At 37.9% G+C, this 26,615-nt stretch overlaps 1 protein-coding gene, 1 long non-coding RNA gene and 1 pseudogene across 3 annotated transcripts in view; 2 read left to right on the plus strand and 1 right to left on the minus strand.

Moving 5' to 3' along the window:
* Positions 1-26,615, plus strand: part of Vps45 (vacuolar protein sorting 45 homolog) — a 66,009-nt gene that overhangs the window by 35,367 nt on the left and 4,027 nt on the right. For both annotated transcript variants that reach the window (XR_010048589.1, XM_063252522.1), the window contains exon 14: positions 1,984-2,115. Coding sequence is in view for 1 of the 2 variants with exons in the window: in XM_063252522.1 (XP_063108592.1) it covers positions 1,984-2,115 (132 nt within the window). In the remaining variant the exon portion in view is untranslated. The remainder of the gene's footprint in view (positions 1-1,983; positions 2,116-26,615) is intronic.
* On the minus strand, positions 4,388-6,048 carry LOC134476834 (uncharacterized). The gene is made up of 2 exons (XR_010048594.1): positions 5,904-6,048; positions 4,388-4,777 (listed from the first exon to the last, which is right to left on the minus strand). It is a non-coding gene; the product is annotated as an uncharacterized LOC134476834 (long non-coding RNA).
* Positions 14,076-25,115, plus strand: LOC134476832 (R3H and coiled-coil domain-containing protein 1-like; annotated as a pseudogene).

A 26,615-nucleotide genomic window follows, 5' to 3' on the forward strand; every position in this document is an offset into this window, starting at 1 on the left:
TATCTTCAGCCTCAGACCTTGATTGGACTCATCATGATAGGAAGGTATAATGAGATACTAGTTTTTCAACTTTCAGTTTAAAAAAGCCAAAAGCTTTGGAAACATGTAGTGATGATAAAGATGTGAAGAAATGCTCATTTTTCTAAATTGCTGGTAGGTGATATCTGGGAAACAACTGGGTAATAGCTCTCAAAATTTTAAATGTACAATGTATCTTAGATAAGAGCAAGGGCCAGAGGGCTACTATAAAATACTTCCATTGTATTTAAATATACATGTGCATGCCCATGCACAAGTAGATAATATCTCTGAAAGATACATAAGAGACAAGTTACAATGCTTATCTCTAGAGAGGACCTGGGAATGGCAATTAGGAGGCAGCAAGACAACTAAAGTGAGAAGGAAACTTAATATATTTTAGAACACATCATAGTATGTAACTTAAAAAACACTGTGATGCTAGATATGTTTCAGGTAGGTAGTTACAAATAAAAGTGTATTTTGACTTAAAGAGTAAATTTAGTGTTTCAAACAATGTTTTTTATGTCCTGAGTCCACATATAAATATCATAATTGACTGTCTACCCTAACCCTAATTGCAAAACAACCATGTCTTCATAATTGGAAGCATTTTCATCCTTGTCAGTGGGAGATCTCTAAGTGAGAGGCTACCTGAACATTTTTTCCTTTTCTTTTCTTTTTTTTTTTTTTTTTGTCTTTTTCCTTTTTATTGGTACTGGGGATCGAACTCACGACTGCCTGCTTGCAAGGCAGGCGCTTATGCCGCTGAGCTAAATCCCCAGCCCCTATCTGAACGTATTTAAGTAGTTATAATACCTGATTCTGTTTCCATGAAGCCCTTCAAGAACAAATACGTTGTCATTTACTTCCTTCAAGGCATTTTAGAAAAAGATGGAGAGACAAAGAGAAAGGAAGTGAAGAACTGCAAGCCTTTCCTCATGATTTATACTTGTGTATGTATAGCCCTCATCTGAAGGTGTTTTCTGGGCCATAACCTCCAAAAGGGACACTGTTACCTGATGTAGTTTTTAAAAATGTCCACTTGATGATTTAACAGAATTACTTTTCTACTATGATTAACTAAATTTATCTTCTTTTGATGGCATGAGAAAAGAAAAACAAGATAAACTTTAACAGCTTAGAACATATGATCTTAATATCTGCAGAAGGTGCCAGTAAAGAGACCATTCTCTACTTTGGTTTTGATAAAGATTAAAACATCATAAAACAACAAATGGCTACTGAATATAATCAGTACATCAGTATGTCCAGCAGCAGAATTCCACCCACATTTTGTTTTGTTTTCTTTTAGGTTTCCATGGTTTCTTTTCCTTAGTTTATCAAAGGATTCAGAAACAAAGATTTTAAGAAGAGGTGGGGTTCCTAGAGACACCATTAATCTAGAGTTCTCATTTTTATATGCATAATACTAAATGTTTCCAGTTCTTGTGTAAAGGGGACATCCAAATATACCAAAACTTTGTAAAATGCTTTGAGGTCCTTGGACAGAAGCCTTGAAGCCCTTCTGATAGTACTCTACTAAATATTTGATGCAGACCTCTATGTAAAAGGTGGTGGGTAGTACAAGCATAAATTACTGCTATACTGATACCATGTCACAGAGTAGCACTCTGCAGCCTTGTGAATATAAAAGAATATTTCTACATTTAGTTCCAGCAAACACTATTGTGCTATTCTGAAATCCACAGCACAGAAATTCTAAGACATCCGCTCATAAACAGAAAGCAAATCACTATTCAGCATTTCCTGCTGTTTCCTGCCAATTTCAGATAATTAAAACTTTTTTAAGCCTTTCATTCTATTCTGCCTTAATTCTGCTTCCTCAACCAAAAGAGAGGGAGAGATTCAGAAATTAAAGTTCTCTGTGTATAATAATAATAACAAATCTTTGCCCCTTTTTTTTTTTATTCTGAGACAGTCTCTCTCTCTTCGTTATTGCAGACCTCAGGATATCATTGTGTTTGTAATTGGAGGAGCCACATATGAAGAGGCCCTGACAGTTTATAACCTGAACCGTTCTACTCCTGGAGTGAGGATTGTCCTGGGAGGAACCACTGTACACAACACAAAAAGGTAAAGAAAAGCACCTCTTTCCTGGACAGTAAGCTTGTATTCCCATCTACTGTAGTTAGAAAGACTGGTCAATAGTGATCAAACTGCTGTACACCAAAATGTCTGGTGTTTGTGCTGTCAGTTCAGAGAATAATTTAGTATTTTTGAGATGAGGATTTGTAGTCCATTAAGTTCATAGGTCACTTTATTAGGTTAGAGACCTAGAGGGCAGAAACAATCCTGAACTGGTAACAGTTTATACCTCCTATTTTCAATGAAGGTGAAATCTAATAACCACAGCCTGGCACTTTAAAAGTAGCCAAACATAATGGCATTGAATTCTGTGAGTTTGTCTATTTTGTTAATAACATTTATTTAATTAATAAGTATTTGCTAAGAGAATAAAAAAAAGAATAAGCTAAAGATCCTATCTCAAGAAATTCATTGTCTTTTAGAAAAGATAGAACATAAAAAGTAAGAAAGTGCCTAGAGAGACAGGGGAAAGCCGTGGTTTCTTAGAGTGACTAAGAAATGAACGAATATGTCAGGGAGAAGATAGTGTATCAGCTGAGCCATGGATAGAAAATGAGCATATGTAAAGAGAAAATATTCTGGACAAGAGCTTAGCCACATGAACCAGTTACAAGCACAAGTTATGAACAAGTCATGAAAGCCTCAAACAACATATGTGTACAAAGAATAGCAAAGTAGTCAACTGTCTGGAATGTGTAGGACAAAGTAAAAGAGTTGATTGAACACTGTAATTATGGAAGGTGTTGGATGCCAGCCTGAAGAGTTTCTACTTATGTAGAAAATGGAGAGTTGTTAGAGGTTTTTAAGCAGTGAAATTATAGGATGGTCACAGCTCTTTTGGAAGAGCTATTTGGCAGGAAATCTTAGAGGTAAAAGAGACTAGAACCATGATAGGATGTTTGAATTTAATGATGGAGACCCTGAGAGATCCATGCTGACACTATATGCATAGATTACTGGGAGTATTAAAAGTATTCATATACTTTGTTATTGTGTATTGTCTGAATTTTTTAACATAGCTTTCTCCTTTATTATGGAAATATTTTGTGTTTATTCTAAATTTTTTTAATTCAGCAAGTAAATAGAGAACAAAAAGTTCTTGTGATCAGACTACTGTTGTATGTTATTCTCTTCAGACTTCTAAGTCTATATAGACATTTAGGTGAGCAAGTAGCAAAAGGGGATCTTGTGCATTCCATCTTACTCCCTGCCCTTCGCAGCCTGATATGAATACCTATAGTGCTAAATATATATCCATTTATTCACTGAACAAATATTTCAAGAGTAGGACTCCCTAGGTTCAAATTCTAACTTTCTCTCTTAACTACTTTTGTGATCTCAGACAAACTAGTTACCCTCTCTGTCAGTGTTCCAGAGCTCATTGGTCTCTTGATGTGTGTGTGTGTGTGTGTGTGTGTGTGTGTGTGTGTGAGAGAGAGAGAGAGAGAGAGAGAGAGAATTGCCAGTTCATATTTTTTGCTCACTTCATAATTGGTGTATGCTTTTTATTTTTTCTAATAATTTTTTAAAATACCTATGTAAGGGGCTGGGGATTTAGCTCAGCGGCATAAGCGCCTGCCTTGCAAGCAGGCAGTTGTGAGTTCGATCCCTGGTACCGATAAAAATGAAAAAGACAAAAAAAAAAAAAAAAAAACCTATGTACATTTATTTCCATTCATGTTGTATTTATCTTTTTCCTCTCTTTGATGTTTATGTTTTATATTATCACAGTGTTTTCAGTATAAAAGCATTGTTATTATTGTTTTATTTTTACATAGTCAAAGCTACTAGTGACTTCCACCATTGGTATTAGGCATGGAAAATTCTTTTGCAATCAAGGTTATATAAATACTAAACATACATTTTGTCTTTCATTTTTAGAACTCATATTTAAACTTACATCTTTATTATCTATCAGAACTTGACTTTCATATAAACTGTTAAGTAGAGTTTCATTTTATAACTTTTACAGAAGTTGAGAGGTTTTTTCCTCTTGACATCAAACATCTGGTGTCTTTTCTCATACCCCTTCATTTATCCAGACACCAAATTCATGTCAAATGATACAGGTTAATTCTGATATTATATCATTAGCAAAGATCTCACAAATTAAAGACACTCAATACTCGAAGACTGCCCCCACTTAAGACAACAGTCACAAGTCCAAGACAATCGAATACTTCCAGTTGACCAGCTCTAAATCGGAGAGTCCCATCTCCCTTCTCCAGGCTTAGTACTTTGTTAGAACAGCTCACAAAACTTAAGAAAACACTTTATTTACATTCAACCACTTTTTATAATGGACACAAGAAGAGTCAAATGGGAGGGAGAAAGGTATGGGTGGGATGTGGAGTTTGCAGGGCTGCTCTAGACACACCATGCTCCTAATGCCCCAGGATATGCACCAACCCAAAACCTTTGCATCTGATCCTCAGAGGAAATTGACACCGATGTCATGTAAGTGCAGTTGATTAAATCACTGGTTATTAGTTAGTAATCCATTTCCGGCTTCTCTTCCCCAGAGGTAGGGGATGGCTAAAACTTCTACGCTTCTGATCAAGGCGTGGCCTTTCTGGAGATTGTTCTGTTGGGTTCTCCAGGACTCTCACTTAGGAGATTCCAAGGGTCAGGGTCCAAATTTAGGGTGTTCCTAAAATTTTTTTTTTAATTTTAAAGAGATTAAGACAAAAGAGGACAGAACAAAGCAGATCAGAACAGAACAATATAAGCAACACAGTACTTCACCACAACACAACCCAATATTAACAGTGTTCCTAAATTTGGACAAAGACCAGATTTCTTTCTTCAATATGATACCACATACATGCCATTACATACAGAAAAGTATATAAATGATAAGCAGATATCTCAGTAAAATATCATAGGGAATACACCTATGTAACTACTACCAACACCCTCAGAAATAGCTCAACTTGCCTTCTCTGTTCCCCCACAAAGTAATCATGATGATGACCCGTCACCAAGATTTTTTTTTACCTGTCTTTAAAAAATATTCATTGAATTAATAAAGAAATAGAAGGTGGGTGTGTGTATGTGTGTGTTACTAAGAGTGGAATCTGGGCCCTCGTGTAGTCTAGACGAGAATTCTATCACTGAACAATATCCCCAGACCCCATAGAGGCTTAACTTGTGTATTTCAGCATTTATCACAAACAGATTTACCCACATATTTGCGTCCTTCCCCTCCACTTTGTTTCTTTCATCCTGGTCCTGATGGGCATGGTGGTACACACCTGTAAGCCCAGTATTTGGTAAGCTGAGGCAAGAGGATCACTGTTAGTTCGAGGTCAGCCTGAGTTACATAGTGTGTTCAAGCCAGTCTGAGTTGCATAGCAAGACTCTGTCAGCGAACAAACAAAAAACATTCTGGTCCTTTCTTTAATTTTCTTGCTAAAGAACATCTTTTAATAGTTCAGGGTTTTTTCTCTAAAAATGTCTTAGTTCAGCTAAGTTTAGAATTCTAAGTTGATAATTTACTTTAGCACTTAAATGCCAGATAATTTACTTTAGCACTTAAATGACCATGGAGTATTACTTTCAATTTTCCATTAAGAATTCTGCTTGAAGTAGAATTGTTTTTACACGCTAGGTGTGGTATTAGATGCATGGGGGCAGAAGGATCTCAAGTCTAAGACCAGTGTGCAGTACACAGTGAGATGCTGTCTCCAACAAAAAACAAACAAAAGAAACAACAATAACAAATATGTTTTTTTTTTCATTTGTAGACAGTCATTTCTGTTTCTTTTTAAGATTACCTTCTTACCACCAGCAGCAGTGGTAGCACATGCTCATAGCTCCAGAACTCATGAGGGCCGGGTGGGAGGAGCACACATTCAGCACCAGCATGCACTACACTGGCCTGAGCTACACAGTGAGACTGTCTCCGCCCTCAAAAAAAAAAAAAAAAGAAAAGATTATCTTTTTATCTTTAATATGTTCTACTTTTAATATTTTGTATCTAAATGTGGACCATTTCTGTTATTGAATATGAAAATTCATGATTGACATGATTTTTGGACATTTTGCAATAACATTTCTGTGACTATTGCCTATCTTCCATTTCTTCTGATCTCGCTTTCTGGAATCCTACATGTTGAACCCTCAAGTGATGAGTGATGACCCTTAAGATTTCTCTTTCTTAAGAAATTAAATATTCCAGATGTTTGTCATTTTTATCCTACATTTATTTGTGTTTTGTTGTAAGAGAATGGTCAATTTATATAATCTGCCTACGTCTAGAAATGTGTTAGTATGGTTGTGATCTTGGCAGAATAGAAAATGATAGTGACATTACATGGATTTCATTTTTAAACTACTAGATAATATCATTTGTAAAGGAATCTCTGTTTGTAAGTTAATCAGTGATCAATGGGGCAAACCTGAGTATTTTATTCAAGTTTTTCCTTTTGCCGCTCTTCCCACTGACAGAAACAATGATGGTTAATACTTATTGAACTTGTACTATGTGCCAGGCATCACACTACATATTTTACATATAGAATATTAATTCACTTGGTACTGGTGTGAACCATCATCTCCACTCTATTTAAGAAAACTGAGACACAGGGGCTGGGGATTTAGCTCAGTGGCATAAGCGCCTGCCCTGCAAGCAGGTAGTCGTGAGTTCGATCCCTGGTACCGATAAAAAATGAAAAAGACAAAAAAAAAAAAAAAAAAAAAAAAAAAGAAAGAAAACTGAGACACAGAGATGTTAATTAACTTATCAAGTAAACCAGAGCAGTGAGAGCTGAGATGGAGAGCAGAGCCCATGATGTATTCCTTTCCTTCCTTCCTTTCTTTTCCTTCCTTTCTTCCTCTCTTTTCCTTCCTTCTTTCCTTCCTTTTCCTTCTTTTCTTCTTCCCTTCTTTCCTTTTTTCTTCCCTTCCTTCTTTCCTTCCTTCTCCCTCTTCATTTTTTAGAACTGGGAATTGTATCCAGGCCCTCACTATGAAATACATTACCAGCCCTTTTTGTTTTTTGAGACAGAGTCTCACCAAGTTGCTAAATTTGTCCAGCCTGAGTTCAAACTTGGAATCTTCCTGCTTCAGCCTCCCAGAATGCTGGGATTAAAAGCATGTGCCACCATACCCAGCTTCTTGTTGTTGCTGTTTGTTTTGTTGTGTTGTGTTGTGTTGAGGATTGAACCCAGTGCCTCACACATGCTAAACAAGCACTACCACTCAGCTACCTACACTGTTCTTTCTTTTAATTTTATTTTTAAGCCAAGATCTCACTAAGTTGCACAGGGTAGGCTTAAACTTTCTGTCTTCCCACCTCAGCCCTCTGAGTAGCTGGGATTATAGACATTTGTCCCTGAGCCCTGCTTCATTTCTTTCTTATTAATGGGTGTGTGTGTGTGTGTGTGTGTGTGTGTGTGTGTGTGTGTTACCGGAGGTTGAATGCAGAGCCTTCACACTGAGCTACATCTCCAGCCCTTTATAAATCTTGTTTTAGCTTTGAGACAGGGTCTCTCTGTTGCTAAACTGCTCAGGTTGAGTTGAAATTACAATCTTCCTGCCTCAGCCTCCCTAAGTAATAGGGATTACAGACAGTGTAGACAAATGCCTATACTGTAATGTTCCCTAAAAAATATTTACTAATTTTTTTTTGTCTTTTTCCTTTTTATCGGTACCAGGGATCGAACTCACGACTACCTGCTTGCAAGGCAGGTGCTTATGCCGCTGAGCTAAATCCCCAGCCCCAAATATTTACTAATTTAAGTTTGGAAGCTTTTGTTTATTGCTTGCTGTTAATACAGAATTTTATCTTTTTGATACGAATGAGTTCTCAAGCATAGTCATATGCTTTTAAATAGGCTCTAAAGTCAAAATTCAAATATTAAATGACTCTTAAAAGAGTGTACTGAGAGTTAATTTTTCCTATGGGTCTTTGTAGCTCCATGTCCATCCTTAAGAATTGCAGTATCTTCCCACTAACTTGAAATCTCAGAAATTTAAAACTAAACATGTACATCTTCACTTTAAAAATAAGTTGAATTTGTTGTTGTTGTTTGTTTGAGACAGGGTCTTGCTATGTGGTACAGGTTAGCCTTGAACTGTCGTATGTAACTCAGGCTAGCCTTGAACTGACAGTGAGCCTTCTGCCTCAGTCTCCCTAGTGCTGGGATTACAGGTGTGTACCACCATGCCCTGCAATAAATTGAATTTAAATGAATTATCAAGATATCTATCAATCTAATTGTAATTTAGTCTTAGTATACACAACAAAAATGCCTACTCTCAAATATGTTTGACTAAGAGTACTGTAAATAAAACTTAATTTTACTATAAAAAAAGAAATAACTAAAAAAAACTAAACATTTTAGGGTTTTCCCTTAAAATAATGTTCAAATTACTGAGAAATATCTTTTATATAAAATTAAGAGGAAAGGCAAAGTTTCGGCCAGATTACTTCAACTACACCAGCTTATATATTTCTTTATCTGGCCTAACAGCATACTAACCTGTTCACATTTGAGCAGATAATTTAACAATAGAAGAATCAACAAAATCTTGGACAGGATTGTTTACTGGCTTCTGACCTATAAAATTTTTAAGAATAAATTACTATGGTAATTGCCAGACAGGGGAGGGGGAGATTTTAGTTCATGTTTATAATACATAAATGATCCAATAATCAGATTTTTATACTTTATTTTTATAAGTAAATAACCCCTAGCCAATAAATAAACAGTAAAATTTATCATTATCAATAAGATGTTATGAATTACATTTCAAAGACCAATTATTGTAAAAGTTTAAATAAATTGAAAGCAACACAGACAGTTTTAGCTTATAGTGGAAAGGGTCAATTTTCATGATGAATGTGGGCTATCTTGGATATTATTCGCCTATTCATGACTCTTTTTTGATTTTTATCCTATTTATTGGTTGTTTTGTCTTGTCTTTACGAGACAGGGTCTCACTATGTATCCAGCTGGTCTCGAGCTTAGACTTGGGGCAATCCTCCTGCCTCAGCCTCCTGAGTGCTGGGATTATGGGTATGCACAACTACACCTAGCTATTTTTGGTCCTATTTTGAGATGAGGTTTTATTATGTTACCCATGCTGGCCTCAAAGTCCTGGGCTCAAACAGTCCTCAACCTCCAAGTAACTAGGATTACAGTGCCCAGGACTAGTACTATGCCTGGCTACACAATTCTTCGTGTATATTGACATCATAGGGCCAGGGGTATAGTTCAGTGGCAGAGTGTATACATAGTGTGCATGAGGCCCTGAGGGGTGATCCTAGAGGAAGAGAAACACTAATACTTTTTAAAAATCATTTTATACCTGGATATAATAGAGCTGCTGTGAGATGGCTACAAAAATTTTGACATGGGGAAGAAACAGTTGAGTAATTTGTTTCTGTGAATCATTAAAGCTTCATTTTTGTATTTTTGTAAGGTTTTTGTTGCACCATAGCTGATACATACATAGGTTATTTCTTATGAAAAAGCCTCAAGGATTAAATGACAAAGATACAATCTTGGTCACAAGAGCAGTGCATCACAAAAGTATAATTTTGAGAGACTGTGGAGATTAGAAAACAGTGTCTTTTTAACAGCTATGTCATAATGAATGCCTTCCTTTTATACTTGGAATTATGTAAGCTATAGTATGGGCAGCTCATAGGAGTTTGGATTAGTGGGTACCCCAGTAAACAGGGAAAACATTATGTCCTGTCACTGTAAGTGTGATATGCCAAGATAGAAGACATTTTCCTGAGTGGGAAATGCTTACTTGAACTATTTCTGAGATATAGATCACTTGATTTCCCTGGTCTTTACAACTCTTAAGTAAAATGAGATCACCGTAGATTTTATACTGTAATTAAATCTCAAAACCAAGCCAGGCATGATGGCCCACACCGTAGTGCCAACACTTGGGAGGCTGAGGCAGGAGAATCATTGCAAATTCAAGGACAGTCTGGACTGAATAGTGGGTTCAAGGTCAGCTGGAGCTACAAAGCAAGACCTTGTTCCAAAATATAAAACAAAACAAAACAGTTCACCTCAAAATCACCACTTCCTAAAACTTATATAGATCACAGTGCATGATTTCAAGTAAGTTACTCCATGCAATGGGTGAATGGGTCAAAATTAATTGTTTACATTCCAGAAAATTACAAGTATCCTTACCCCAATGTAAATAACTTCAATAACCTTTGTCTTGCCATATGTTCCATTTCTAATATACATTAAGATTGTCTTTATTAAAACAAAATCTTGGTTGTAAACAAACTAGAAAACAAAGGATAGAAATCAATTCTTTCCTTTCTGGTATATTTCCAAAAATGAATATAATTTTTGGTGAAAGAAAAGGGCTTTACATACAGTTTTTCATCCTAAGCTAGAAGGTAACTGAGGATGCATGTTCCTTAGATCTTAAGATTACTTTAATCTGAAATTCAAGGTGCCATTCAAAGTTATAATTTAAGCAGCTCTTCCTTAAGTAACATTTCTTTAAGACAGTTCTTTTATGATAATATTTTTTATTAATTCAAGCTCTAGTCATCATGTGAGTTCTATATGTGCAGACATTCTGTAGTTGTGTACTTTGTTTCCATAGGGCCTGCTTTGATTAGGTGTAATTATATGATTACTTTTGTTTAGATTTAAACATCACTTAAAATAGAAGATATAGGGACTAGGAATTTAGCTCAGCAGTATAAGCGCCTGCCTTGCAAGCAGGCAGTCATGAGTTCGATCCCTGGTACTGATAAAAATGAAAAAGACAAAAAAAAAAAAAATAGAAGATATATATTTTCTGCTAAGATACCAAGGAATTTACAGAAGATAATTATCCTCTTAGCAGTATTCTTAATAAAATTACTTTCTGATTAAAGACAGGCAGTCAATATTTTCTTCTCTCTCTGCAGCCATTTGAAGTTTAATATGAATTTTGCATGCTTTTCCTTTTCCTTTGTGTATAACAAGCTACAACGAAATAAAAAATAGTAACTGATTACAGATACCTCAACTTTCATGCTTTCTCAAGGGCAAAAAACAGTGCTGCAAAAGGACTAGGTGATACATTCAGCAGCAAGCTGACAAGTGCCAGCCCTAAGCAGTTAGCCCCAGCAAGCTTGTGAGGCGTAAGCTGTCACCTCTTGGCTCAGCAGTGCCCTTATTATGGGATTATGGAAGAGATAAATATTTATTGAACACATGAGAACAACATACAATCAGTAGTTCATTCAGTCAAACATTTCCTGGGCATTGGAATACCTCCAAGAATAAAATAAAGATCCTAGCCCTTCTGAAGGTTTCATTTGAATGTAGGGAGAGACAAAAATAAGCAAATAAATAAATAAACACATTTATTTTGTGGTAAATCAGAAGGTGATATGCACAACATGGCAAATGTAAAATAGGGTAAAGGGAACTTGATAATGTTTGAGGACAGAGGGACAGGTCACACTGCTGGCTATGGTGGGAAACCCTCCTTAATAGGCTGTGATGAATAATGCTGCCAAAAACGTTTATGCACAAGTCTTTGTGTGTGTTGTAAGGTTTTAAGCAGAGGCATGACACCTGCTTTATGTTTTAGAGTATTCCCTTGTTATCAGAGCTACCATGAACTAAGGACTATCCACCAAAATGAACATTTATTATAAAAATGCAAATTCCTAGATGTAGTTAAACTTTACTTATTACTGTATTTATTCACCTGCAATAAACTGAAGTGTTAATCTTCATTGTGCTTCTGGAGCACATGGTTCTCCTTTGCAAATAAATAAGCCTCTTGGTTAGGGTTTTGGTCTGGCCTGTCTTATCACTTCACAAGTCAATCAATATTAAAGAGTTCAGTCCCAGCTAGCAGCAATTGACACTTTAAGTTAGCTGTGTGAGCTGAGCAGCCAAGAACCTGATCCATGTTGGTGGAATTATTCTCCTAATAGAATAAAATCCCTGTATTCACAGGATTCAGACTAGGAGTAGAAGGCAGAGAGGCTAGGTTAGTGGTGGTGAACCTACATGCTGCAGTGGGCTGTTTGTGTCATTGAAAGTGCTAAAAGAGGGGTTGGGGATTTAGCTCAGCGGCATAAGCGCCTGCCTTGCAAGCAGGCAGTCCTGAGTTCGGTCCCCAGTACCAATAAAAAGGAAAAAGACTTAAAAAAAAAAAAGTGCTGAAAGGGTTGCCCTCACTGAGCGAGGTGAATGTATTAGCCAGCAGTGCCCAAGCAACAGCACCGACCCTTTAGCCTCCTGTGGTGTCAGTTCAATCCTACCCTCCCTCTGCCACATCTCCCCTATCTAGGGACCAAACCCTGGGCCTCATGCATGCTAGGCCAATTCAGTGCTTTCTAACTTTTTGACAAAAACAATAATGTATCCTGCAAGAATACTAATCAGCAATTAGCAATACCTTTACACCAGATTCAGGTAATAATTACTGCACATAAGCTGGACATGATGGTGCACACCTGTGATCTCAGCACTCAGGAGGCCAGGGCAGAAAGACGGCAAGTTCAAGCCCTACCAGGACAACTTAGCAACTTAGCAAAATCCTATCTTGAAATAAGAAGTGAAAAGGCCTGGGTATTTCACCAGCACCAGGGGAAAAAGAAAAAAAAAACTAATAATTATACCAGTTGGTTCTCTGTATTAAACTAAAATGGATTAGATTCAGTTATGCCTCATTAACTATAAACCTGCAAAATAATTCATGATTTCATTTGTTTGTCTTTCCTCTAAGTAGCAAAGATGTGCAGTGTTGGCAAGCCGATAAATAGACACGCCCCATAAAGTACTTTATGCTCTAAACAAGTTTAAAAGTAAAAATCAACATTGTAACTCAGAACTAACCACTATTAATAATATTTTGGCTTATTTTCTTCCAATTTTTTTCCTTTACCTAAAGGTTTTTAGGTCTTGTTTTTTATTTTTTGAAATAAGGTCTAACTCTGTGGTCCAGACTATCCCTGAACTCACTATGTAGCCTAGGCTGGCCTCAAACTCATGGCAGTCCTCCCACCTCAGCTTCCCAAGTGCTGGGATTACTTTTTAGGTTTTGTTTTTGGCATAAGTAGCATCACATTGTATATATATATATAGTTTTAAATCTGGTTTTCTTTTAATACTATTAAGAACATTGAGGAGAAGGAGCGGAGAAAAAAAAAAAAAAAAAAAAAAGAACATTGCCCATGGGCTGGCTTTAGCCCAGCAGTTCCTTCAAATCTGGCTTCCCAACCCCCTGGGCCGATTAGTCCCGTGGTTCGAGACCCGCAGGTGCTCTCCAGTCCTTTTTAAAAATAAAAATAAAATAAAGAACATTGCCCATGATGTTTAAAATTCTTTAAAATAATCTTAGTGGGGGCTGGGGATTTAGCTAAGCAGCATAAGCGCCTGCCTTGCAAGCAAGCAGTCGTGAGTTTGATCCCCGGTACCCATAAAAAAGAAAAAGACATAAAAAAAATAATCTTAGTGACTATAATTTCAATTTTAAGAATGTATCTTTAACCATGATTATTAGATATTCAAAGTGTTTACTTTTTTCAAAGGGCTATATATATATAATACTATAACAAAAATCTTGATAACTTCTTTCTCATATCTTTGATTATTTCCCTATGTAAGGATGCAGTTGAGACAGTATCCAGTATGGTTAATAGAAGTATCAATTGGGATAGTTTTTCTGCAAAGCATTTTGGCATTATGTATTCAAAAGTATGGGATTGACTTTGTGGCTTTTGTTGGGTTTTGCTTGTTTCTTGATTTCTAAGAAGCTCTTGCTCACATATAGAAATGTCCTATATCTTGACTGAGGGAAACAGTAATTCAGCTACATTAGTTGAAGCTTATCAACTGATACCCTTAAAATTTGTAAATTTTATTGCCTATGAATTATATCCAAATAAAAATGTAAAAAAAAAAAAAGGAAAGCAGTGCATATGAAACTTCTTACTATAGTCAGAAAACTAAAAAAGACAACTCAAAAAAAAAACTTTTCTCTGGGTACCCCAAAGGTGGGGCAAGGCCCTGGCTCTTCCACCTGTCACCCTGGTTCTTCTCTGCTTGGATTGTGTCTTCTTATCCTCAGCTGAGGATGACTTTGTCCCCCAGGTCCAGGAGGAGCCACACCACTTCCTGCTGCAGAAACTGCTGTCAAAGGTTTTGCTTTCCCTTTACTCTGTAGGCACCTGCAGTATCTGATCCATAGAACCGCAGAGAAGTTTGATCTTTTGAGGACCTTCTCTGTTAGGAAGAGCTAGAGGAAGAAGAGGGTCACCTGAGCCTAAATATCAGGGTACCAAGTTCAGATGGCCTTTCTGGCCCCTACCACCCTCCTGCCTTACACCTGGCAAGTACCATGTTCCTCAGCCTGCTGCAAACCAGGGAGCATGTGCTGGTCCCCGTGATTTACAGGCCAGCTGGTAGTGTCATGGACACAAGCCAGACCATCTTTTGTATGTTCCCCCAGTGTTGCACCACAGGTGAACACTGCCCCAGAGCTCAAGGGAGAGATCCTAGCTGGTGGGGCCTTGGAAAAGCCCTGAGATGCTGGAGCTGGGGATTATGACACTGATCAAGGATTCTGCATGTTGATGACTCACGAAACAGAGGACCTGAGGAGCCCAGGCCAAAGTTCAAAAACTATCTATACCTGGAGCCAGCTGTTGCTGAGCCCCCATGGCCTGAGAACACCTCAGAGAAGGGATGTGGGGTGGAGAGAGCCACACAGCTAGGGTCCAGTCTGAAGGCAGCCCTCAAAGAAGAGGGAGTGAGCCAGCTGAAACAGCCTGGTAGATGAAGAAGAAGAGGTCGAGAAGGAAGAGGGGCCCAGCAGCTGCTCTGAAGATGATTACAGTGAGCCACTGCAAAAGATCACAGCCAACCTGATAGAGAAGGAGACTCTGACAGAGAAGGTGGTGCTGGATATGTCCTGTTTTGCAAAGGAACTGCCTAGGGAGAAGGACCTGGCCCACATGGTAGAAATCTATGTCTTTGAACCAGCACTCAAGATGGAGGACCTACTGGCAGCATTTTCTTTTGTTTTTTTAAAAATCCATTTTATTCAAATATAAAAAGAAAGAAAATAAGAATTAAAAAATTACAACAAAAATTTAAAGTACATCAATCAGGGAGTAACAATGGTACATACATTTGTACATTGTCATCCCCAAGTCATTCACCCAGTGACGAGTGTTTTCTAAGTTCCAGGACAAGGTACTCAGGCTCCAGTGGCTGGACAACACACAGTCGTGTGTTTCCCTGTCTGGCCTCAGCTGTTGAAGCCTGATGAGGGAACCAAGTAGTCTAAGCTAAAAGCCCTCCAGAGGCCAAACTTCCTGCAACTGGTAAAGGAGAAGCTATAGACAGATGCAGCAGTGGCCCCAAGGCTGGTAGCTGGGGTCCTTGGGCTCCAACACAAAATCAAAGAGTGGCTTCCAGCCCAAGTCACCAACCATCCTGAGGCCCCAGGCCTGGCTGCCTGGACTAAGCCAGCCCAACACAATCTTTACAGACTCCAGGACAGCCTTGTGCCTCTGTACTGCTTCACCATGGGGCTCACCAGGTCTGTTTCAGTGTGATTTAGTGCCAGAACTTGAGAAAAAAATTTAAAACTTTAAAATTGCTATTTAAAAAAAAAGCATAGTTTTCTCAGTATATGATTCAGGGCTATTTAATCCCATATCCAGAGCCATCTTATACCAAATGGTGTTAAAAGGCACACACTGTGAGAAACAGTTCCTAAGAAGCAAGTTCTGATATTAAAAACATATTGAGCACATCCTATGTGCCAGATATGTTAGTATTTTATACTTATGCTGTCCAGCAAAGTAGCCTCCATCCACATGTAGCTGTTCAGTGCTTGAAGTGTGGCTAGTTTAATTTGAGGTATGCAAGAAATATAAAATACTCAGATTTCAACTTAATACATAAACCACTCAATTTTTAAAGGTTGATTACATATCAAAGTGCTGTTTTGGGCCAAGGATGGTGTCACACACCTATAACCCCAACTCTCAGAAGACTGAGGCAGGAGAATCACTGTAAGTTCAAGGTCAGCCTGGGCTATAAAGTGAGCTCAAGGTCAGCCTGAACTTCATAGTGAAACATTGTCTCAAAAAGACCCAAAAAAAGAGAGAGAGAGAAAGGTCTGAGCTTTGTGGCACACACCTATGATTCCAACTACTCAGGCCAAGTAAGGACAATCACCTGGGCAACGGAGAGCCTGTCTCAAAAAGGACTGGAGATGTGGCTCAGTGGCAGAACACTTACCTCCCATGTGAACACTTACCTGGGCTCTATCGCTAGTACTACAGTAAATAAATAATACAAATATGGGAGTCATTTTAAAGATATTTTGTCATTCAACATTAAGATTTTAGAGACAGTGTTGCTCTTTAAGTAAAAATGATTATAAGTATTAATTAGTGACAGCTATTAGTTTCAACACTGTCTGAAACTGCCTAAGGTTGATAATTTAACTCTGACAGTGTGTAGGTGACAGTAATGCTTTTCATGGAGAATACAGTGAAGGGCTCAGAAAACAGTTGAGCGTATTTGAAGCTGGGAAGGGACCAATTTATGTTATTAGCAGATACTGTACTCTATAGATTTCTACCTAAACAAGTAACACTAGAAACTTGGACCTTCTCCCGTAACCACAAGTTGGTTCTGTCTCTGAATTATTTACGAAAAAATTAGGATACTGTGACAGAATTTGCATTGCAAAGAGAAAGGAATCTAGAGAGCACTTTTCTTCACTTATGAGCATCCCAAGATCATTTTTACACTGCAGAAGCCATCACCTTTTTTGCAGAAATTTCTTTGGGAGTTTTTCCCTCCTGTGACCAAAGTGTTAGACATCATTGCAAAAACCATGGTGAAACAGCTCCCCTGTGACTGACAAGCATTTATGGAACACTGATTATGTGTGAGGTTTTGCTCAAGGTGCTAGAAAGATAAAAACCTGTTCTGTACCTATAAGATACTAATGTTTAATGGAAAAAATAGACATGTAATGAATAACTTCAATAATAACCTCTTTTAAAGTTGATTTAGCCCAAGATTCAAACCTAGTTGTGTCCCATGTTTCCAATTTATTTGGCACTTTTTAAAGTTAAAAAGTTTGTCATTTCTGGGAGTGATGTCTCATAGCTATAATACCAGCACTCAGGAGACTGAGGCAGGAAGGTTACTGTGAGTTCTAGGCCAGCTTGGGCTACATTTGAGTTCAAGACACAGTAAGATCCTGTCTCAATAAAAAAATAGTCTGTCATTACAAAATCAGTACATAATCCTCAGTAAAAAAAAATAAATATGGCTAGGCGAAGGAAAAGATAATAAAAATATCCACTGTCTCTATCCCACCCCAGGAAATGTTATCAGAATCCCAAAGCATCATCTTTTGGACTTTGTCTATGAATGGGTACACATGTTTTTTAAATTAAAAAAAATACTGTTTATATGCTTCCATGGAAAATACTTAACTGTGTTATTTTTTAATGACTAAATCACATTTTCTCATTTGACTGTGCCATAATTTGTCTAATAATTTTTTTATTCATTCAACAAATACTTACTACTCATCTACTGTATTCCAGGAGCTGTCTTGAGATTAGATATACATGGGTAAACAAAGCAAATATTGCTTGAGGTTTTTTTTGGTTTTTGTTTTTTGTTTTTTTTTGTCTTTTTCCTTTTTATCGGTACCAGGGATCGAACTCACGCCTGCCTGCTTGCAAGGCAGGCGCTTTATGCCGCTGAGCTAAATCCCCAGCCTGATATATTAATTCTTTGTAATTTCTCATTTGTATAAGCAATGCTAAAATACAAATACACACACACATACACACATTTTATGCGCTTGTCCAGTTGCTCACTTAGGATAACATTAAGTATATCCTATATGCCAAACAGTCTGCTTACCTTACTGCACTTATTTTCTCATTTAATCTTCATAATCTAAGAAGTAAGATTATTGTGATTCCGTTTCTAAATGAAAAACAAGATGGAGATGCTGAGTAATTCTCATTAGGTCACATAACCAGGAAGTGAGAAGCTGGAATTGAAACTCACATTTGTGTGTGAGAGTGTGGTGATGAAATTACTGCATTGGGACCAGGGGTACAGTTCAGTGGCACAGTGCCTGCCTGGCCAGGGTACAGTCCTGAGATCAGTTTCTGGTTCCAAAAACTACAGTAAAATTACTGCATCAGAGGGCATTAGCACTTTTAAGATGGAAGATTATTAAATTGACAGCCAGAAATGTTTTATTATGCCTTTGTGGTATAAATATTTAAAATTATATTTATACCTTCACACCATGCCTTTATGCTTTGGTGCTGCTTATTCTTAAAAATACACTTAAGCTTAAAAAAATCATGTTTGTATGGGGAAAGTTGATTAAAAAGCAATTTACTTCAACAAAGATGCAGACAAAAAGAAAATAGATTAACAATGTACAGCTTAAAGAAACAACTAACTGAGAAAGAGTCAGAGAGGTAAACACTGTGGCTTCAAAGCAGCCTCCCAGCCCAGTCCCGTGCTCATATCCCGGGTCTCTGATCTCCTCACAACTGCAAGGGAGTGGTAGCTGCGCCCCACCAGCCCCAGTACTGTGGCATGTCAACATTTTTCTTTTGCCTGAGCTGATTTGAGTGAATATTACCTTATAGGATGATATTCTCTGTCTCACAAGTTTGTGAGAAATGCCAATTTGTATAGATATAAGATACAACAAAGTGTTTGCATATTCTAAGACTTGTTGGATAAAATAACAAAAACTTTAAAATGGAAGAAAAAGCTTATCTAGGCATGGGGCACCATGCCTGTAATCCTGGCACTCCAGAGGATCTCTGCAAGTTCAAAGTCAGCCTGAGCTACATTGGGAGTCCAAGGCCAACCAGAACTGTATAGGGAAACCCTGTCTCAAAAACACCAAAAAAAAAAAAAAAAAAACAGAAAGAAAAGAAAAGACACAAGTAACTGCCTGGCAAGCACAAGGTCCTGGTTCTATTCCTGGTACCAAAAGAAAAAGAAAAAATTTTAACACACTAACTGTATAGTGAGATAAAAGAGACCCATTTACTTCATTATTTCTTACACCATCTATATTTCTGTTTTTTATCATCCGAAAAAAATATCAAGTGGTCTACCAATTTTTAAAAGTCATCAATTTGATGCCACTGGAATTATATAGTACAGTTTCTAATTAACTGTCCTCAGCACAATCTTGAGTTGTCATTCCTCTGCCAAAACGATATTACTTTCCCTGAATGAAAATGCATCCTTTAGGACATAGGTTCTTTCACTAGGATTATCATTAGGGCTTCTGGCCTTAAATAGAACCTGTAATTTATAAATCAACTTTTGGTCTCATAAGAGGCACCCTAGTATAGCAATTAAGAGCACAAGCATCAGTGCCAGACTACCTTGTTAACTCCCAGTGTGGCCACATGTGTGCCCCTCAGGCCCAGGTAGATTATTTAACCTTTGAACACTCTGATGTTTTAGCAGATGATAAGATGATGTGACATATGCAACATGCTTAGAGAAGATCTAGCACAGAATAAGGATGCCGTAGATCTACTTGCTAAAGCTGCTACTGCTGTTGTAACTATAGTTATGCATAAGGGAAATAAAGTGAAAAGACATTGGGTAGTCCTGTGTTGTGGCAGACACCTGGAATTCTCAGCACCCTGGAGACTGAGGCAGCAAGAGCCCACGTTCAGCTCCAGTCTGGGCAATTTAGGAAAATTTAAAAAGGCCAGGGACGTTGCTCAGTGTGAAGTTCCTGTGCCTCAGTACTGAGAAAAAAGACACTAGGTGTTCATCATCACTACCTCTGACATCACCCTTACAGCCAGATCATGTGTTAGGATCATAACTCAGAGGCAGAATTATATTATTATCCCAAGTGGAAGTATACAAAGATATAAAAAATTTACTATGAAGCAGATGATCTCTGTGGTCTGTGAAGAGAAAAAATTTCAGTGGTTCCTTTTCCATTTGCCTTCACGTAAAATTTCCCTTTTGAGATCCATAGGTCAGTACCTCTGTAATTAAAAGATTTTCAAGGAGTATTCAGCCCCCATGGTTGTTACAACTGGGTTATTCAGGGCTTTTTTTTTTCAATTTTTTTTATAGTGAAAACAATTCTACTACTATAGTTGTGAATTATATTCCTGGCAAACTGATGTGGTCTTGAATGTTCCCACTGGTACGAAAGCACCTCGATAGCTCTCTTTATTCTTAGACAGTAGCCCCCTTTCAGCCCTGTGTGTGACTGATATTATAGACACTGCTGTCCCTGAGGAGCTTATCTTTCACCCTGTGGGCTATGAGGGTAATTTCCTTTCTCTCCACATGATATTCCAGTGAATGACAGATGTACTAAGACTGCACTCATGCAGAATCCCATTGTTTGCTCTTTTTTCCCCTATCTCCTCCATGGGAGAAGAAATAGGGCCAAAGCCTTCATTTGTTTCTGTGGTTCATTTTGCCATGTTTTATGTCCAGCAGTATGGTAGAAATTGGCAATTATATCATTCATAAAAAAGTATGTTAGGGTAAAGTAACCATAGGGAAACAGGCTATAATCAAGGAAATATTTTATGCCTTAACTTACTGTTTCCAAGGTTCATTCTAGAGCAGATTTTTAATGCCAGATTTGTTTTTTTGTTTTTTGTTTTTTTGTCTTTTTCCTTTTTTATTGGTACTGGAGATCGAACTGAGGACTGCCTGCTTACAAGGCAGGAGCTTATGCCACTGAACTAAATCCCCAGCCCCCAATGCCAGATTTGTTAATGAGATATTGATAGGATTGAAGAACTCTTGAAAAATCACAATTCACATTAGCATGTTAAACATTCTGAGATACTTTAAAGAAACTCAACTTTTGGAGGGGGTATATTTTAATACAGTATTTGATATTTATAAAAGAAGATATGTACCATGTAAATTATAAAGCACAATGGTGTTATCAATATGCTTGGAAACTGCTTGCTTAATTCAAGACTAGAAAATTACCAATAACATAAATCTGTGTGTTCTTTACCAGTTATACCTTTATCTCCCCCACAAGTAAGCACTAACTATATTTTGGGAGAAGAAAATTCTATTCTTATCAGTTATCTACATATTTCTAAATAATATATTATTTAGTTTTGCCTGTTTTTGAAATTTATAAATTTGTATCTTTTTTCAATAAACATCGCTTCTAACATTTATCTGTATTGTTGCATATAACTTTTTTATTCCTTTTTCAGTGCTATATAATGTTTCATTATGTGGACATACCATAGTTTACTTTTGCATTCACCTGTTTGTAGACACATTTTTCCTTTTGTTTTTAAATTATTCTCCATGAGAAAAAAAATGTGAGCCAAGAGAACTGACAGAATATTATAATAATATTGTTTGAGCACAAAGGGAAGATATTTATTATCTATAAGCTACTGTTCAAAGCAGCAACTAAGTTATAAAAATAGCTAGAATGGGGCCGAGGATGTAGCTCAGTGGCACAATGCCTACTTGGCAAGCAAAAGGTCGTGAGTTTGATTCCCAGTACCAAAAAAAAAGCTAGAATATGCCTGTCTTGGGAGATCTTATATATGTCCACTGAAAGAGTCAGTCAGTCAAATCTGTATTTCTCAAATTAGGATATGATTAGTCCCAGAGACATACAAAGGCACAAAATAAATGTGACACATCTTTTGGAATGTTCATTGTCTTTTAATTTGGAAGGATATGCAGTAAAGGGTTACATAATTTATGTGATAAGTGATTTTTGGTGTTTGGGTTTTTTGTTTGTTTTTGTTTGTTGAGACAGAGTCTTGCTATGCAATTCAAACTAGCCTTGAGCTTACTTTGTAGTCCAGGCTGGTCTTGAACTTGCAACAATCTCCTGCCTCAGGCTCCCGAGAACTAGGATTATAGTCATGCACCACCATGCTCAGCTTGATAAGTGATCTTAAATATGTTTTGTCAAATCTTTAAAGGTCCTTCCATGAAAAAAATATACATTTTTAAAACAGCAGGCTGAGTGTTGTGGCACACTCCTGTAATTCCGACATTTGGGAAGAAGATTGCTTCAAATTCAAGGCCAATCTAGAGTAGTGAGTTCAAGGCCAGCCTGAACTGCAGAGCAAGACCCTGGCTCAAAAAAAAGAGCAAAATAGTAGTAGAACTCAAAGATTTAAACTGTTATACCAATTTAGATTATACCTCCAGGACTAATAAATATATTCTGTTCTGCTCTTAGGAGTCTTAAATGTAAGAAAAATTTGAGAAGTGTCAATATTCATAAGTTTAACAAAATGTCTCCTAATTAGAAACAGTTCTTGCAGAATAATTAGAAAATGCTTCACAGAGGAGAGCTAGACCTTGAAGAATAATTAGGTTTTCCATAGGAAGAAAGAAGAGGCAAGGCAGAGAAAACAGCATAATTAAAAACAGGAGAGGGGCTGGGGGTTTAGCTCAGCGGCATAAGTGCCTGCCTTGCAAGCAGGCAGTCGTGAGTTCCATCCCCGGTACCGATAAAAAGGAAAAAGACAAAAAAAAAAGTAAACCAAAGCCAGATCACCTAGCACTGCAGCCCAACTCTTTCACTTCTACGGTGTAGGATCTTGACTTCTTTGTGTCTCAATTTCTTTGTAAAGTGGGATTGTTTCTACCTCATTATTGCTGTTAGTTTATTACATTTTACCTACTAATTAATTTTATCTTCCTTACTCCTCCATTGGAATGTAAATTCCATGAGAGAATTTTTTCATTGTTTATTTTCATTATTTCTGTGCTGGAAGCTTCTCACAGTGCCTATGGCACACAGTAGGCACTCGGTAAAGATGTGTTGATCAAATTGTTGTCATCTCTGGAAAAGTAATGGAGACAAAAGTTGAGGAAAACTTGAAGTTCCGTGTCTGCAGTTTAAAGAGCCAGGCATGATACCCTCACCGCTAACCCTAGCACTTGGGAGGCTGAGGCAGGAAGGTTGCTGTGAGTTTGAGGTCATCCTAGGCTACATAATGAGTTCAAGGCCAGCCTGAACTACACAGTGAAATCCTGTCTCAAAAGCCAAAAACAACGCAGCACCAAGAAAAAGAAGACGTCTACATAAAGAATGTGTTCTTGTATCACTTATTCACATCCCCATCACCACTGTTAGGCTTACATGGAAACTCAGCATGTGGACAAATTACAGTTCAGTGGAATATATGAAGAAACCAGGGAAAGGCAGTGCCAGGAAGGACACTTCCCAGAAGTGTAACACTGTGAGGGGTGGGGTAGAGAAGAGGCACAGCTCGTTGGACAGTTGGGAGAGGCACAGGACAACCTTGGACACAGAAAGAAGCAGAGGCATGAAACAGGGCAGTAGCCCCAAAGATTATAAACAGTGGGGACTGAGGGGAACGGAAGGGGAGTTTTCAGTGCTTTAAACTATTAAAAATTTCATCGTGTCCTTCTCCTTCACCTACTCCCATACTCCACAGTCTTTAACCAAGTATTTAACTGTAATTAGAAGCTTACTACTGCATGGAGATAATAAATGAAAGGTTTTTCTCATTATTTTTCTGAAAGTCTTTTTTTATTCTCTTGTTCCCTACAAGGTCCTTTTTTTCCCTTTAAAATCATGTGTTGTTTTATTTATTTATCTATTTATTGAGAAGGGATTGAGCCCAGGACCTTTAGACTGAGCTGTAAGACCAGCCCTTTCATTTTTTTACTTTAACTTTGAGACGTGGTCTCACTGAGTCCCTGAATTGCGCAGGCTGGGCTCAAACTTGCAGTCCTCCTTCCTTAGCCTCCCAGAGTACTGGGATTATAGGCATGTGCCATCACATCCAGTTTACATGCTTTTAGGATGGGGGACATAGTGCAAGCTGACTTTGAACTCACTATGGAGCCCAGGTTGACCTCGAACTTGCTGCGATCCTCCTGTCTCAGCCTCCCAAGTGCTGGGATTACAAACATGCACGACCATGCTCAGCCACATGTATGTGTTGTGTAGATCAAGGTAAGCATACCTGTCTCCTCAAGTATTTTCTTTCCTTATGTTAAAACATTCAAAGCCGTGGGGCTAGGGATTTAGCTCAGCGGCATAAGCACCTGAAGCAGGCGGTCGTGAGTTCGATCCCCGGTACCGAAATGAAAAAGACAAAAAAAAAAGTTCAAAACCCTTTCTTCTAACTTCTTGAGATATGCAGTGCATTGTTGTTACCTAGTTAGCACACTGCGCAGTAGCACACCAGAGGTCCTTTGTCTTGTCTACAATTCAGTACCATTGGTCAGCCTTTCCTCCCCTGCACGTGTACTGTCTGGATTATGTTAGGAGGAAGACCTATCTGCTTACACATACACATACACATACACATATACACACATAGTTTTGTTATAACAGATAACTTTGTTTAGAAACACAGTTTTCTGCTAAATTACCCCAGTAATTAAAGTTGTTAATGCTGTAATTGAGCTCCATGTTTTAGGTGCTAGTCTCTGTTCCCTAACGAGAGACTTGAGGGTAGGGACATTTGCTTTGCATTGTACAAATCAGGGCTTTCTGAGGTTGACTTCAGAAAAGCAGAGGTAGGAGTTTTGCTGTTTTCTGTCACCTTCCTTGGGTGGACAGAATGGGAAAATTATCTTGAAGACAGCACAGAATTGGGCTAACCTGCTCTGCTCCTTTCGGCTGCTGTCTCTTCATGCTGTGTCTGCATCCAGCTGTGGTTATGTGTCTGTCCCTGACTGGGAGCCCGCAGGCGGCATCATGACTGGTGTTCATCTGTACCTTAATTCAGTGTTTAGTTCACAGTAGAGGCTCAGTAAACATAGAAATTGAATTTAACTGAATTAAATTGTATTTTAATGCCACAGAAGACTGACTTAAAACAAATCCTTAAAAAATCATTCTTTTGTTTTATATTTAAGCATAGACTACATTTAGGGTACAGCTACCAATGTTCACTGCCCATGATTTTTAAGCATTCTGTGCAATGACTCATCAAAGTCCCCAAATAGATTTTTTTAAACAAAGCACAGTGGCCCTAGAAAACAAAATTAGGCTTGGCAAATGTAGTGTTTTCTCTTTGCAGCCAGGAATATGGGGTCTTGTTGATATACAGAGGAGGATCTTAAGTATAATTTTAGCAAAGTTATTTTTTCCTTTGTGACAGAGTTGGAAATGAAGCAAAAATCACCTGATAAATTCCCAAGGGCCTCCCAGCACATTTGTTTCATTCTTACTAGAAGTTAGTAGTCAAAGATCTTCTAAGTTATCTTTCAAGACAGCACTTGGCAACCAATCCAGGACCTTCTGTCTCTTCGGAGCTAAGCCTAGTCCCCTTTCCTTTTGTCCAATAAATTTTCCTACTCTGAAAAAAAGAAAGCCATGCTACCTCATTCCCTACCACTGTTATTTGACCTCCAAATGTCTCCAAACTAACTGCCCAAAAGGCCAAGCCAGAGATGATTATATATCCATGGGGACAAATGAATTTATCTTCTACTCCTTTCACTCTGCTATATATTTCTTTTCTTTTGCAAAGGAGTCTGAAATTTAAATTCTCTAAGCTCAGAATCTTCCAGGTCTAAAACTGTAAAACAATGGAAGTATTAACAAAGTACTTCATTCTTCATCCAACCCTCTGTTCTGAGCATATCTATAAATGCCATCCAAACAACCTGTAAGCTATAGAGAAGTTTCTCTTGCCAATGGGTAGCTATATTCATTCATTCATTCAGCATACCTCTACTGGGTACCTTTGCTAACCCCTGGAGAAACAAGCTGAGCAAAGCTTCCTTCCACCTAAAGAAGTTCCTGGTATCATTTGGCAACAGTAGTATATACAGCCCCTGGAGATAATATAGGTCAGAAATAGCTTCAGACTAAGCAATAATACTGATAGGAGTGATCCGTTCAGTATGGAGTCTGAGACACTTTGCAGAAAAGCGGCTTTTAATATTTGCCTTAAAATATAAACAAAATTTCAGTAGAGAGGAGTAGCCTTACATCTCAGATGTAGGACATAATAGGAGCAAAAGCATCAGGTATGGAAGCTCCTAGTATGTTTTGAGAATAGTGGGTGGTTGGGTATGCATGGCACAGGGGCTACGGTGTGTGACAGGGAACCCGACAAGGAAGAGGCAGCACTGTCCAGAGCTGAAGGCATGGACTTTAAAGCTGGGTTTGAATCCCACCTATGCCACTCACTAGCTATTGTGACACTGACAGGTGCTTAACTTATCTATACCATATTTCCCCCAATATAAGACCTAACTGAAAAATAAACCTTAGCATGATTTTTCAGGATGCTTATAATATAAACCCTGCCCTGAAAACAAGCCCCAGTTAAGGTTGTCCACCAGATGGACTCATTTAGTATAAAAGGGCATACTGTCAAACCACATGGGAAAGACTTCCCAGAATCAATAACTGGGACCTCATCTTATTAAAAAGTTTTTGCATGTCAAAAGAAATCTCCAACAGAATAAAAAGGAAACTCATGAATTTTGAAA

Source organism: Cavia porcellus, unplaced genomic scaffold (assembly GCF_034190915.1).
Source record: "Cavia porcellus strain 051 isolate PalLab524CR breed Dunkin Hartley unplaced genomic scaffold, mCavPor4.1 scaffold_1, whole genome shotgun sequence".
Taxonomy (NCBI): domain Eukaryota; kingdom Metazoa; phylum Chordata; class Mammalia; order Rodentia; family Caviidae; genus Cavia; species Cavia porcellus.